The 15,412-nt window shown below is 42.1% G+C and overlaps 1 protein-coding gene across 6 annotated transcripts in view; it reads left to right on the top strand.

Annotated features, from left to right (window-relative positions):
- DROSHA (drosha ribonuclease III) overlaps window positions 1-1,211 on the top strand; it is a 126,558-nt gene extending 125,347 nt beyond the window's left edge. For all 6 annotated transcript variants that reach the window (XM_029941047.1, XM_029941050.1, XM_029941053.1 and 3 more), the window contains one exon: window positions 173-1,211. In XM_029941047.1, the coding sequence (XP_029796907.1) occupies window positions 173-303 (131 nt within the window). In that variant the 3' untranslated portion in view covers window positions 304-1,211. The remainder of the gene's footprint in view (window positions 1-172) is intronic.
- The last annotated feature ends 14,201 nt before the right edge of the window (window positions 1,212-15,412 follow it).

Below are 15,412 nucleotides of genomic sequence, written 5' to 3' on the forward strand. Positions count from 1 at the left end.
TCTATGTTTCTGAATGAGAAAAGACTAAGGAAACTCACTGAGCAGTTGAATGCTTCTTGCCTTAGAATATGCAGCTCTCCGTTTCTGGTGAATGTGTGTGTGGTTAGTTTACATCATTCTTTGCACTAGAGGCTACCCTTTATTGAGTATAAAATGTATCTCCTCGTGTCAGATAACTTTCCCCAGATGGCCCATCAGAAGCGGTTCATTGAACGGAAGTACAGACAAGAGTTAAAAGAAATGAGGTGGGAAAGAGAGCATCAAGAGAAAGAGCCAGATGAGACCGAAGACATAAAGAAATAAAGGAGGGCACGGAAGTGGTGGCATATTTACTTGCTTAATAACTGTGACTGTTGCCCATCGAGATCTAGCCTAGTTTTCCTACAGACAATGAATGAAGTGTGCCCATTGAAATAAAACACAAAGTCAAAATCGCTATTGTTGTTTTACTGATCTAATATGCTGTTTTTAGCCAGATCATCTTTATTTCTCTTCTATTTAATGGAAAACCTTACTTTGGTGAATGTGCATATTCCCTTTTATTTTGTTCTTTAAACAATAAATTTCAAAAAGCATATTCTATTGGAATAGATCATGTTTTTCTATGTCTGTCTGAGATTGTGTCACAAGACTTTCAGCTGACAAGTAAAAAATTCACCTCACTAGATATTTGGGCTACACTCTATTAACATCTATACTTTTGGAAATCTCTGGATTATTAACTAGATTTTTCAGCTTTCATCTGGATGTTTATCGTCTTCTCAACTGCAAATATTGAACTTACCCCTCATTAAGCAGTGAATCCTTTGTAGAAGGGATCCCTTTAATGTTTCACTGGCTGGTGGGAGTGGGGATAGATGTATATTCTTTGAATCATCAGAGTAGGGGAGAAATCATGATTCTAAGCCAGATGACACTTTAAATCAGATGCTCTAAGTTTGGGGTCAGTGGAACCTTTAAGAAGTTTATAGACGGACTTAAAGGAAGTCTCAGAAGCTCCTGAAATTGTATTGGATTTTATGTGTGTTGGGAGAAGTTGGGAGGGTGGGGGCGGGATGAGGACATTTCATGGCTTTCATCAGCTCAAAGAGGTCCCTGCAATAAAGGGCTAACATTACATTAAGAGACATGACATTTAACAAAAATGTTATTTTAAACTGAATATCACTTGTTTCTTGTTAATAAAGGCAAAACCTCTTTTGTAAAACAAATGTGTTTTCATTCATTATTTTGGCAAATATATAGTGAATGCCTACTGTGTATCAGCCATTGTTCAAGGCTCTAGGGCTACAGCAGTGAACAAAATAAAACTCTCTGCCCTCAGGGAGCTATGTGCTAGTAAGAATACCCACAGTAGACAAGGAAGTGAAACATAGTCACTTGGGGGTGTAGATGATGGCCGAAAGTAAAGCGGGGAGGTGGGGTGGGTGTAGTTTTCAATCAGGTGGTTCATGAGATCCCTAAACCAGTGTCATTTGAGTTAAGATCTGAAGGAGGAGACTCTTAAATGTTCCATATGTAAGATTGAAATTTTGGGGAATATATTACTCTTATTAGCAGCGGAAAGAAATACATGCTACTTCTGAAATTCTGTGGAGAAAGTAGAAGGCATAGGCAGAAAAAAAAAAATCACCCATGATTCCATCACCAGGAGCTTTTGTATGCTATGAGACGTATGTGTATGAAGACATATACCCATATGCACTCAAGTGTGCCTAATTAATTGGATACCATACATATGGTTTCCATAGCCTTCCTTTTTTATTAACTAATACATCGTGCATATCTCTGTTTTGCATCCACATTTACATTTATGGCTGCATATTAATGCATATCTTAAATACCAGTTATGGGTACAGTATAATTTATTGACTAATGAAAGCTATGTAAGTCGTAAGCAATTTGTTGTCCTAAATGTTGCACACGTGTACACACACACACACACACACACACATTAGAGGAGTGAGAGAAGACCTGGCTAGGGTTTCTTAATTTGTTAATCATAAGATGTAAGATGGTACCTGTAAGAAAGGGAGGTCCTAGTGCTTCTCCTCCACATGGATAGCAAGACTGGAAGGGAAGGAATGCTGGATTCATCAGTGGCCTTGAAAAATGTTACAGGGGAAGCTATTTGAACTTTTTAAAACAAGTACTTTGAGTAGTCCTTATGCATTAAAATGGTACCAGAGTCACATGCTGCTTGGGACTTGTTAATGGACTTAGACTTTTTCCTCTCTGTAATATTCTGGCCTTTTTCATTTACTCTCTCCGTATTAATAGTTCTTGAAACCTGAAGAAGTTGGTAAGACACTAGAGTATCTCACAGTGAAACACATCAAACACAGCATCAGGGCAGAGTTCAGCTCCAAGGGCTCTGTAGAGCAATAATGAGGCCAGCAGCCACGTTTTGTAACTAGGCACATTGACCAACGCAATGTAGCAGTCCACTGAGACCGCAGTGTCCACCCTGCCTCCTACCCAACCCAGCCCAGCCTTCTTACCTTCTTGTTCTGATCACGAGAAGTGCCAGTGACAGTACACTCATATGTTGCTTGAACTGCTTTATTCCTCATGGAGGCTGAATATGAAGTTTCCTTCTCACAAGTCACTTGAGTCTAGTTTGGGAAACAAGTAATGGTGGATCTATAGATAGAGGGACTCCAACTGAGACTGGAGGGGAAGGAGTGAGAGTAGGCCACACAGGGAAGGTTCACATTAAGATTTAATATTTGGGGAGTTAACCTTAAAGATGAGAGACAGCTTGCAAGGTGGGGGAGGACCTGTCCTTCCAAAGGAGCAACACGATTGGGTGACAAGAAAATGGGTCAGGATCCCACTGTATACCATGGGAGATGTAATGAAGGCCTGTAACAAGACATTGGGAATTGGGGTGCTGGGATACAAGACATTTGAAAGATACGGAGGCTGTAGAACTTTCCGGACATGGAGTAGAGCAAGGTATTTATCTCAGCACTATTGGCAGTATTGACATTTGGGGCTAAATAATTCTTCCTTGCGGGCAGGAGGGACAGTCCTATGCATTGTAAGGTGTTTAGTTACATTCCTAGTCTCTACCCATTAGATGCCAGTAGCATCCCTTCCCCTGGTTGTGAAACTGAAAATGTCTCTGGATGTTGCCAAATATCCCCTAGATGCAAAATCACCCTAGGTGAGAAGTACTGAGGTAGGAGAAGTGAAGTGAAAGAACACCAGGCTAAATTTTATACAGTCAAGTCATAAACTATGGAAAAAAATAATTAGAAAGAAAGGCGTTGAGTTTAGTTGGCCGTTAAACTTGAATGGGCCTGAGAGATGTCTATGACGATGTTGAAGAAACAGCTGGACACATGGTTTTGTAGCCCACTAAGGATATTTGAGCTGAAGTACAGGTTAGAAATGAACTGAAAACCTTAGTGCCATTTGTACATCTGCAAAGGAGAACACTTGTTTTCCCATGTGGGAGACAGGACACCATTCCAGTGACCTAGCACTCTGAAACTGTAGACTTCACACATTAGATTCATGTATACCAGAGAAGGAACTCCAAGCTCGCATCTGAGCTATTTCATCTTTAGATGAGATTTTCTTAAACCAATGGGCTGTTTAAGCATTATTTCACTCGTCTTCCTTAAGTTTTGTAACGTTTTTGTGACATGTCTCTACAATGACCTACAAAGTGAAGAAGACCCTTTGTGAATTGCACAGGTATCGTGAGAGTGTTCTGAACTGGGAGTAACAACATATTTACTAGAGCGTTACACACAAGTTCCCTATAGCTACTCGCTCCAAATTCTTCACTGGACCCTTGTTATTCTATCTTATGGGGGATGAAATAAGCATAATTAGGCATTATAATAATTCTTTTGCATAGATATCAGAACATTTAAGAGAACAACCTGTGGAAAAGAGAACTGGCCACAAAATATTTTTGTTCCCATAGAATTTTCAGGAAGTCCCTGCCCAACTTTCCAGCTTCTTTGCATTGAAGTGAGGCTTAGCGGCTAGTTCCCATGTGTTGAATGTCAAGAGCTCCTCTCACTCCAATTTATTGATTAGATGTTGGTATCCAGGGAGGGGGACTTTGAAAGCCACCTTCAGTGAGAACAGGAGTGCTGTATGGAACAGAGCCTTTATCCCTACCCCACCATTTGCCCTCCCTTGATAGGGGGCTCCTGCTTTAACTTTATGTAAGTGGAAAACAAGTAGCTCTGTGTTGAGCTACTTGAGATTTGGGGGCTTGTCTGTTATAGCACCTATCATCACCTTAACTGACAAAGCTATTTCTGAGGCCAGCAGTGAACAACCCAAAATAAATATTTGCCAGCCCAAGTACACAAAAAAGAACATGTTCACCCACCTGTTACTAGATGCTCTACTGAACTAGTGTTGATAATGTTCCTTATTTATTTTTGATATATTTTATTTATAGTTCAGAAATGTCCAGCCCTTATATTTTAAAATGTTAAAATGTAATGACCATGAAATAAGGCAAATTCATATCTGTGACTTAGGGTTTTGGAGAGCATTCATTCTGAGATTTATTAGTGTTTGTAGCATCTACTGTGTAATGAGCATGGAAGATTAAAGCAGAGCCCTTGTCCTCAAGTAGCTCATTCTTGAGAAAAGGAAACACATACACCCATGTATGTAAGGTACCATACAGAGGGTCTGAGAGAGGGAGACACTCATTCCTTCTGGAGGAAGGATGGAGTCAGAGGAGGTCGAACCTCGGTTTGATCTTGGGAGATGATGTCAACCCCCATGGCTGTTGGCTCTTCCCCATGACAGAAAGCCTTTCTGCAGGTCAAATGTATTGTTTTCTTTTTCAACTACAATATCATCACAGCACCTAACAAAATCATCAAAAACTCCTTAATAATCCTGATAGCAAGTCCATATTTAAATGTACAGCTGGGTTTGTGCAAGCAATTATTCAAGCAGAGTCCATACATTGCCTTTGGTTTTTATGTCTCTTAAGTCATTTTTAATCTAGAACACCCTGCCACTCCTCTTTCTCTTCATAACTAGTTGAAGATACCCGGTCACCTGTTCCATAGAATCTCTCACCTTCTGGATGTGATATACTGCTTTCTTGTGGTGTCACTTGCTTTTTCTTTTTATCTTCCGTATTAGATCCAAAGGCTTGATTTTAGATTTAGGTTCAAAATTTGTGGCAAATGTGGTAATTTTAGCCCTCCTCCCAATAATAATTATTTTAATAGTGCCAGTTCTCAAATTCTTTTGGGTAATAGATGGTTGCAGTGGTTAATTTTATGTCTCAGTTTGGCTAGGCAAGGGGTGTTTATTAAGCACCTAAGTTTGTAGACATTTATTATATAGCAATAGAAAACAAATACATTCTCTTTATCTAAAGGGTTAATCTCTTCGTGTTACTATCCTATTTAAAATAGTTCATGGTTTCCCATTGCCAATAAGATAAAGACCAGATTCCTTACCAGGAAATTAAATTTCCTAACAACTGGACATCAGTGTCTCTGCTACCTCCTGTCTCCCACGCGCCCCCCGCACTCCGTCGTCACCGAACAGGTTGCAGATGTTGAAACACATTTTACATTTCCCTACAGGATTTTGCACTGCCGGAAATAGGCCACCTCCTTGCTAATTACCGCTTACTCATTTTTTGGGTCTCAGCTCAGAACTGTGTCCTGCAAGCCTTTCCTTGGACCTTAAGTTCAAGTGTACATCCTTGGGCTCTTTCCTGAATCACCGTTGTTATACCATCTTCTTACCATCTCTTGACTTGCCCATCTTGCCCCTCTGGACCACAACCTCCTGGCAGGCAGGACCATCAGTAATGACCTTTGAACTGTGGGCTCTCCACCACTGTCGACTGAATACAAATAACCAACCTCCTCCTTGCCATTCTCCCACACGCCTCAGCTACCTTAAAGCACAACTCCAGCTTGCTTCAAGCACCCTCCTGCAGGAACTCTGAAGGCGAGGCCACAAGAAGATGCATTGGAGACAGCATCTGCACTCACTTTGGCTTTGGACCTCCTACACTTGGACTTGGTCAGGGGCTGGAGTCTAGAACAGGACAGCACGAGCCCAGCGGGATCCTGCAGGAAGTGGAGGAACCAGCTCGTCCCCTCCTGTCTTCCTGGAGCTCTTGCTCTCGCCGCTCTCCAAGGCAGGCAGCTCACATATGTGGACAAGACAAAGAATAGCTCCAGGAGCTTCATTCTAGATCAGGAGTTAGAACCATGGAAGCCCAAGGTGTGGTCATCAGTGATGCTACCAAACGGGTAGCTTGGGACAGGCTTTAGTCACCTGACCTTATAATCTCCGGCAGCAACTCCCTCTCCAATATTCTTCTCTGTGGCCTGATGATGCTACTCCAGCTCGTATCATTGTACTATGTAAACCTATTCTGGTAGGCTCCTCCAGCTAGATTGTGACTCCTGTTTGGGAATCTGGGAGCTGCTGTAAGCAAGCAAGGGCTGAACCCCCAGTTTTCCCTCAGTACCACCCCAACTACATTCTACCTCCCTGTCTTGCACCATCAGAGGCCCCAGAGACGTCCCTTTGAAGAGACCCCTGTCAGATCTCTGCCGGCCACTGAATACAGCCGTCCCGTCACCCAAACAGCTGCGTCTCAAAATGTCGTCTCATTTCTGCTGAAATACTGGTCTGGGTAAGGAAGAAGCTTTAAATGGAGTTTAAAAAACAAAACAAAACAAACCCCCACCACAGCTAGCTAATCATTTGTATGCTGAATATTAGCCCGTCACAATAGAAAACTCCCAGATAAAACAACTCATAATGAAAATGCAGCAAGACCCTTAACTGTAGCAATTCTAATGCTCACCTCTATTATTATAATAATAGGGGTCTCAAATGGAGCTGTTGAGCACAGTGACTGCCCCTGACTAGAATTCAACCAGAAAGATCAAGAGAGAGCCCTAATTGCCTTTCTTCTCAGATCAAACAATTGACTTAATTCTCCAGGCCTACACACCAAAATGTGTTTGAGGAGATTCAAATAGGTTACTGTAGAGGATTAAGGTTTTCTCTGCAGATTATACTTTTATGCCCCGTAGTTCATTGCTTGAAGTGTTAAGTAGTTTTGTCAAAATAAGCAGGGCTGGAAGGATTTTTAGAATCTTATAAATCACACACTCTTGCTGAGTAACACAAGGGACGTCTGTTTTTCCCCTTCTCCCTCTTTATTATTATTATTATTATTATTATTTTAGATTTAATGTTGAGGCTTGGGGGTGGGGAGAAATTAAGCATATTAAAGATTAGTTGGAACTTGCAAGAGGCATGACAGATAAGAGCAATACACGTGTGGGGGGTTATTGTGTTTCGTCTTTTAAAAATTGTTTCACAAAGTGATGCTGCTGAAGAAGCCACATAAAGAGAAGGGATTTTCTTGTGAACGCTTAACTGCCTGAAGAGAAAGTCCAGAGGGGCTGTGAAATAGACCCTTGAGGCTTCTCTGTAGTGCTGTGCTAATCAGGGTTATTTTACTCACTAAGACTTCGTTTCTGCTTAAAGGAGTTGGTGGCAAAATAAGCTTTCCTTTTCTTACAACAGAGGGTTCCCAGGAAAGGGCACTTGTCAGAAAGTCTTCAGTGCCATTCTGCCCTTGGTTTCACAGGTGGTTCGGGCATCCTCCCAGGCCCCCAGGGAATCTGCTCCTCCTTACAGGGTTGTTCGATAAAGGTCATTAGCTGCGCCCTCCACTTCCCCAGTCCTGGATTCAGTAGGCTTATTGATGTCACAGTGGTGCACAACATACCCAGTAAAAGCAAGCCGCAGACTAGGTAGAGCCCTGATAACGACTGGACAGTCCCCCTGGAACCACAGCATGTCTGTTTTTGTACAGCTTGACTCAGGGACAGACATTCCCGCCTCACCTTTGCAGTTTTTGCAGAGCTCAGCTCCGTGCACTGGGTCTTGGCAGGTGCCAAGAAGATTGTTTCTCTTGCTTTGATCTCTTGTGTCTGGCATGAGCCTGGCTCCGCTTCCCCAGCCACGTCTGTCTTCCCAGGCGTGAGAAGTCCATGCAGAGACACAGCGCTCGCCAGTACTTCCAGGCTGCCCATGGGGACACAGCACCACAACAGTCCCCAGTTTCCCACAGGCCAGGAAAGCTCATAGATCCTTTCTAACCCCACCCCCCACCCTGTCCCCCAGGAGGGCACCTGCTGGTAGACCTCAAGGAAGAGTCCAGTGGTGAGTGTGGAGATTTGAGGAGAGAGAGAACCCAAAGGCCTGGAAGGAAGGTGAGGCTGATGGGGTCTGTGGTTCTCAGAGGCTGGGAGCAACCTGCCCTGAGGAAGGAAGATGGGCAGCTGAGCAGAGGAGGGAGAGAGAAGGGTGGGGAGGGGGCTGGAGGAAAATCCGCTGGAGCACAGGGGGTCCCATGTGCTGTGTGCTCCACATTGCAGACTCCCCTCTCACTCCCCTCCGAGAGAGCATCAGAACCCTCCATTTCTCTGTTTATTCCTATTGCTCTGTAATGGAGAGCAATAGAATGAACAGTGTTGAGTCCAGTGCCCAGACTGCCCACGCAGGGCAGTGAGACCGCACATGGGGCCTCACTGTATCTGGGTCACATCTCCAAGGAGACTAGGGAGCTGGTCTCTTGCACTGCTAGCGTCTTACATCTCTTCTCTTGGTCACATTTCCTTTGCTTGGCCATTCCCATCCTGATGGAGTGCTAAACGGACCCACCTGCTCTTTCAGTCCCTGAACCAGCCTCAGTCTTCTCTGTATATAGAACATCTCTCCCTTAGGGGCTCTGCATAAATGAACTCCCTGAGTGGCATGGCAGCATTCAAATTAATGAGGACTTTTGAGTCCCTTGGATTCAAGAGCAGAATGAATGGTTTAAGATGGGAGCCAGCAGACTTTCGGTGTAAAGGACCAAATAGTAAGAATTTTAGGCTTCATAGGCCAAGAAGAATATTATGTAGGTGCTTCTAGAATAAATGTTCACAAAATGTTTTTATTGGTAAAATTAAAACTGTGGACACTGAAGTTTGAATTCCATATAGTTTTCACATGGCACAAACATTATTCTTCTGCTATTTCCCCAATTATTTAATATTGTAAAATCTATTCTTAGCTTGTGGGATGTATAACAGGTCATGGGGTAAATTTGACCCAGAAAAACGGTTTGTTGCCCCTATTATGAGAAGTGTCACTAAAAAGGAAGCTGTAGTCGGACACCCTGTTCCATCTCTGTACATACTTCTTTGTGATGATCTGGGCAAAAATGTTGGTCATCAGAACCTTGTTACAAAATCATTGCCTGTGATTCACGACAGATAAGCAAAGGACAGAGTTATAGAATTTCCTAGTCTCCTTCCAGATAATTACCACAGGCCCAATGCCTTTGTAATGAATGCCAGCATGTCCCTTACGTATGTGGCCTTTGTCAGGCATGGTGCTTGACATGGTGGTGAGCTTACATTTTTATGGCAATAATATATGGTTTTCAGAGCGCTTTAACTTATAGTATCTCATCAGATCTTAAGAACCCAAGGAGCAGAAAGGGTGATTATCAACCTCATTTCAGGATTGAAAAGAACCTAAACAAAACCGGGTCTTCAAGAAGTTACGGAGCTGCCTGAGGTCAGGCACCGGTCATGGGCGGGATCAGACCTCAGGTGTTGCCAGCAGAGGACAGAGGGACAAAGACAAAGTTTGGAGGTTCCGCTGGGAGGGCCAACAAACAACAGAGAAAATACAATAATGCTCCTAACACTAAAAGGGGTGGTACATATATTAAGATGAAAAAAACCCACTCCCCCTTTGAATATTTCCAGAAATATTTAACCTTGTTTATTATAACCTAGAAGCATATCTGAAGGCAAAAGCCTCTAAAGCTGAATAAATTCGAAAGATAAAAAGAACAGGCTTCAAGGTAATAATTATACTTCCAAACACAGTCCCAGGGTACTTCTGAGGGCTAGCCCCTAGAACATGTGTTTTGTTTTTACCGTATATGTTAGTCTTAAAGTAGGCAGCAAAAAGAATGTTAAGAAAATCACAGGGCACAGATTGACCCTAAAGGAAAGCATGAATCAGGGGACACAAAGATAGTGATCATGACCCTTTGTTACAGATCCAAATGAGATCACAGAGCCGGAGACTTTAATGAGCCACGGCAGGTTAGTGGTATAGGCTGTCCGGCTGCCCACTTACAGCTGGCTCCCTTCTGGGGAGAGGTCAAGGAGGCAGGGACAGCCTGCTGCTGCTGTCTGCTTCTATCACAGCCACACGGTGACATCACACAAGCCCAAAGTCCTTTGAACACTGCCCTCAGGAAGTGTCACTTGAAGACAGAACTGATGCACTTAGAGGGTAGTGGTTAAGAGCAAGAACTCTGGACTTGCACTAGGGCTGGGTTCAAATCCCCAGTTCTGCCCTTACTGGCATTGACCTTGGGGAGCTTGTCTCTGTGTTGTTCATAGTTTATAAGGGAGGATAATATAGTAGCGACATCACTGGCTTATGGGGGACATTACATGAGATGTTGCAAGTAAACTGCCTGGCACATAGCAGGTGCACAATAAATGTGCACTATTGTTATGGGTGTTGTTTATTAGGCCCAATAGCAAACCTGAAATGCTAATGACTCTGGAGAGACAGCTCAGAGGTCAAAGAAAAAATACCAGGCTGAGATCCCAAAGACCTGGGTTGCACATCAAATTCTGACCCTTGCGAGAGGTTAAGTAATCTGAGGAAAGCCACTCACAGAGCCTGAGTTGCCTCATCTCAGAAATGGAGTTACTAATATCTTTTTTATGAGGTAATCAGGAGGATTAAGTAAGACAGGATGTGAAACTGCTTTATATATTATATATATTATATATTATTATATAGAGTTCCACAAAGTGTTCATGGCTGCATCTCTAAACACAGAATGTTTAGGGGTGTGTGTGTGTGTGTGTGTGTGTGTGTGTGTATGTGTGTGTGTGTGTGTGTGTGTATATATATATATATATATATATATATATATATATATGTCATGATTAGGCTCAAGTCATGATCTTGAGGTCTATGGGTTTGAGTACTGCATCAGGCTCTGTGCTGACAGCTCAGATCCTGGAGCCTGCTTCAGATTCTGTGTCTCCCTCTCTCTCTGTCCCTTCCCCACTCACATTCTATATGCCTGTCTGTCTCTCAGAAATAGATAACCATTAAAAATGTTTTTAATTAAAAATAAAAAGAATCCACACAAAATAATGAACCATAAACATAACTTAAAAATGAGGACCCAGGAATAGGTAAAAGTAGGAACGAAAGATCCAGGAGAAATAAACATTCAAAATTATAGGTCAGAAGATTTTTATCTACAATTCAAATTGAATATGCCATTTATCTCTTAAGTTTTCTGAGAGTCAGAGGGGAACAGGGGAGAGATGGTTTTTATTCTAATAGAAACAAATACATCTCTTTCTTGCCTATTCCTGTCCTTCCTCTCTTCCTCTCCCCTCCCCTCTCCATTTTTCAAGAGAAGCAGTAATTTGCAAACTTTACTACAACCTTGTAGAGGTAAGTACTATTTATAAATGAATAAACTAATGCTCAGAGAGGTTATTAGCTAGCTTGCCTGAGATCACACAGCTAGTATGAGGCAAGGTCAGGATTAAAATTCAAGTCCAAAGGCACCAAAGCCCTTGCTCCCTCCACTGTACCATACATAAAATCGTTCAGCAGGAGCCTTCCTGAACTGTAGTAGCCAAGGACGATGTTTCCTAGAAAATTAGCTGGAGACTGTCTTGGTGCCCCAACTTTCTGCTCAACGTATGATTCAGCAGAAAATTACTTCTGCAAGGCAAAATATGTAAAAGTAAACCTCCTCATTGCATTAGTGCTGGGCCAGCAGAACCATCTTTTATGGAGGGCATGGACTGGAGCCACTGAGGAAAGAGGTGGTTTGCTATCCTTGGGCTCATAAGTGGACTTGGCAGAGGGCACTTGCAGAAGTGCTCTCCTCAGTTAGCATTTGCTGAAGGCTCCTGTGACATAAATATGAGCAAGAGCACAGAATCTCACAAGAAAGTGCTCATAAACAAGAGAAAATTTCAGCTCAGCCCTGGATGGGGCAAGAACAATGCAGAGCATGTTTATCAGCAGGAATGGAACAGGGCAAGAGAAGGAGGCAAACAAAATGATTCTCAAAGTCCCAACCAGCCAAGCCTTTTATTAAGGTCTGGTAACTGATACCACAACTCCGTTGTCCAGAATTCCCAGTCATCATAAATAAGTGAAGTTCAAGTTTACTATATAGTATAAAGTATATAGTTCCCACTGGTCTTTTTAATAGATCCATAAAGTCCTGAGTTAAGGAGCTCCTCCAGGCGCCATCATATTGATATCTGGACTGGAGGAGCCTACCCATGATTGCAGCCCAGAGTCAATGACACCTGTGATTTTAACAAGGTTTTTATCTCTTTGGGTGGCTATAGATTATGTTAGCATGCATTCCAAAATGCATTTCGTGGTAGGTTCATAACAGGGGCACTGAGTGACTGAGACTGCAGTGTCTTCAGGCGATATTCCTACAGCAAATGTGGCATCTGGTCTCATAAGCCTTCCCCCCTAGGGTCTCTTATTCAAAGCCAAGGACTTGGCACTTATAGTACAGCTTGGGAAGAGTTCTGCAGAAGCCAAGACCACTTGGTTGAGTTCTGTGCCTTCTGATGTCAAGTTTGACCAAAGGATAGACTTTATGTGCCACTGGGTCATAGATTCTAAATAACTGTCCATCAAGATCACTTTTCTAAACTTGAAGCTTTGATAAGAATTGGACAGTTGACAGTTTGGTGTTGTATTTTTAGACACTCTCTTCTTTTAAAGAGAGTTTGGCAATTGAGGATGGAAATGTGTTCTTTGGAAATAAAAGATAAATAGATGGTAATTTTATATTATTTTATGAAATGTGAGCAGGTAAAATATGCTGTCGACTTGGATTGATAGCCATTGGACCATTGTGTGGAGCCAGCATAGGTCTTAGGAACTAGTTCTGGGGATTTTCTGATACTTAAAAAAACGATTAATTAAGTCCTGAAAATTTTACACTATAGAGCATGAGAAGAAACTTTGAGCCTGTAAACCATGAGAGCAGTTGTTACTAGTTCCCCTCAATGACCATATAAAACCTGGACAGATAACACAGTTTTGATCAAAGCAGTGTTCTGGTGAAACTGCCAGGATGAATTAATTGAAAGATGTACTTGCTTTAGCTTCTAAATAAGTGTACCTGTTTTATGAGATAATTGGATATGAACCAATTACATTGTGGGCAGTATCTGCCAAAAATGATGTTAGTTGGGCCCTGTAATTAATTAACTAGAGGTCCCCTGAATCAGAAGGGTTTGTTTGCTATCAAATATAATTTGGAAGAATTTTGGCCATAAATCCTCGGCTTTTTTTAAACTTTATTTATTTATTTACTTATTTGGAGAAAGAGAGCAAGTGAGCATGAGTTGGGGATGGGCAGAGAGAGAGAGAGAGAGAGAGAGAGAGAGAGAGAGAGAGAGAATCCCCAAACAAACTCTGCATGGGTGGAACCTGATGAGCCTGACGTATGGCTCAAACTCAAGAACCATGAAATCATGGCCTGAGCTGAAGTCAAGAGTCAGACACTTAACTTACTGAGCCACCTGATCAGGGTGTTTTAGAGTACGAGTTGCTATGTTTAGGAGAGGGCCCCAAATGGAACCCTTGCCTTTAGTTTGAATGACAAGCATTCATGGACAGGACCAATGAAAAAAGCTGTAAGGGGTAGCTCACACACACACACACACAAATGTGAGGGAACATGTCACAGGCCCCAACATTACCCAAATGAACTGGAATGCCACGTTAGTAAATCCAGAAGTATCCATCTTCACAAATAAGTCAATAACCACTCTGCTGATGGGAATCTAGTTTTGAGAGTTATGGTTGTAATGGCAACATATTATTTCTCTGCCCCTTTTGTTCACACATCTTCGCCTAGTGAAGACACCACTCACATAACTAGAAATGGAAGAGTCTTTTCAGACTAGACACATTTCAGGCACTAGAAGGAGAGCTTATCAAGGAAGGGCCTCAGGTAGATGGCGGCCTTCAGGAAGCTCTGTTGTCAATAAACAAATGTTGTCTTTGTCCTTTGGAAGGCTGTGGGGTTACTGAAGAAATGTAATATCCCACTTATCTGCCTTATCTTCCACTTCGAAAGATCAACTTCAAAATACAGCTCTGACTCAGAAGGAAGTATCAAAAAGCCTCACTTAGGAAACACTGCCCCAAATGAAGCCATGTATTTGCTTCCTTAGTTCTCTCAGATTTATTGGATCTTCTGTGTGAGATTCTTAACAAATACATGAATCTGACTTATCCTGCTCTTCAGATGAGAAGCAGTGCACTGTGACAGGAAGAGAAAGAGAATGTCTCAATAATAGCTGGCGATGTGGTCAGAGCCAGTGAAATGTTAAGTTCAGAGTAATAACAATAAAAAATCCAATTCTAGACATGGAACTGTATTTTATATAAGAATAAAATCTTGTGTGTTCATGATAATAATTCTGAATTAAGACCTGGCCAAAATGCTATGTTCCAGGGCATAAAATAATAAATGTTAAAATCAGCCATAAAATGTATTTGTAAGCTCAAAATAAAATATTTTAGCATGAAGCAGATTTTACCATTTGAAGGAAAACAAGTTTGCACCAAAGACAGACCAAAAAATAAGAGAATTATGAAAAAAGAAAAGAAAAGAAAAATATTGCTTTAACAGCAACCACTTTCCATTGGATGTTACAGAAGGCAAACATCAGGCTTCTCACAAGTTAGGATCACAGAAGCTCAAAGTGGTTTGCACACATTATTTAGAAGAGATCACTGGCATTAGGCTTTCCATCAAGGAGGAACGCAGGCCACACGCCAGGAAGCTCAGGACACAACACCACTCTTGGAAAGATGTATTTGTGCAGAAAGGGACCTGTACAAGTGAAACATGGGCACGAAGCCAGCAACACCATGGAACTTCCTGGGGCTGGTACAGGATATGCTGGGGCGGTGCTGAGTGGAAACCAGCTGTATAAGTACACAAGCCCAAGTATGCGTGTTTGTGAACATTTAGAGGGGAGCCAGGTCAGCATAGGGAAAGCAGTGCAGGTAGACCAAGGCTCCTCCTCCTCCTTCTTATGTTCACCCATCAGCAAGGGCTAGGGGAGTTCATTTAAAGAGGTATAAGTTAAATTGGGATCTCACCTGACAGCCACTATTTTTGCTCAGTGACTAGGAAGTAAAAATCAGGGGCCATGTTTAGTTTTCTCTGTTTTTGAATCTGGAAATGTAGGCTCCATTTATGAAAGATTTTCATTAAAATATATTTAAAATAATTTTTAAAAACTTGACCTTTACAGAGGTAATACTGTATAGT

The sequence above is a fragment of the Suricata suricatta genome, chromosome 6 (assembly GCF_006229205.1).
Source record: "Suricata suricatta isolate VVHF042 chromosome 6, meerkat_22Aug2017_6uvM2_HiC, whole genome shotgun sequence".
Taxonomy (NCBI): domain Eukaryota; kingdom Metazoa; phylum Chordata; class Mammalia; order Carnivora; family Herpestidae; genus Suricata; species Suricata suricatta.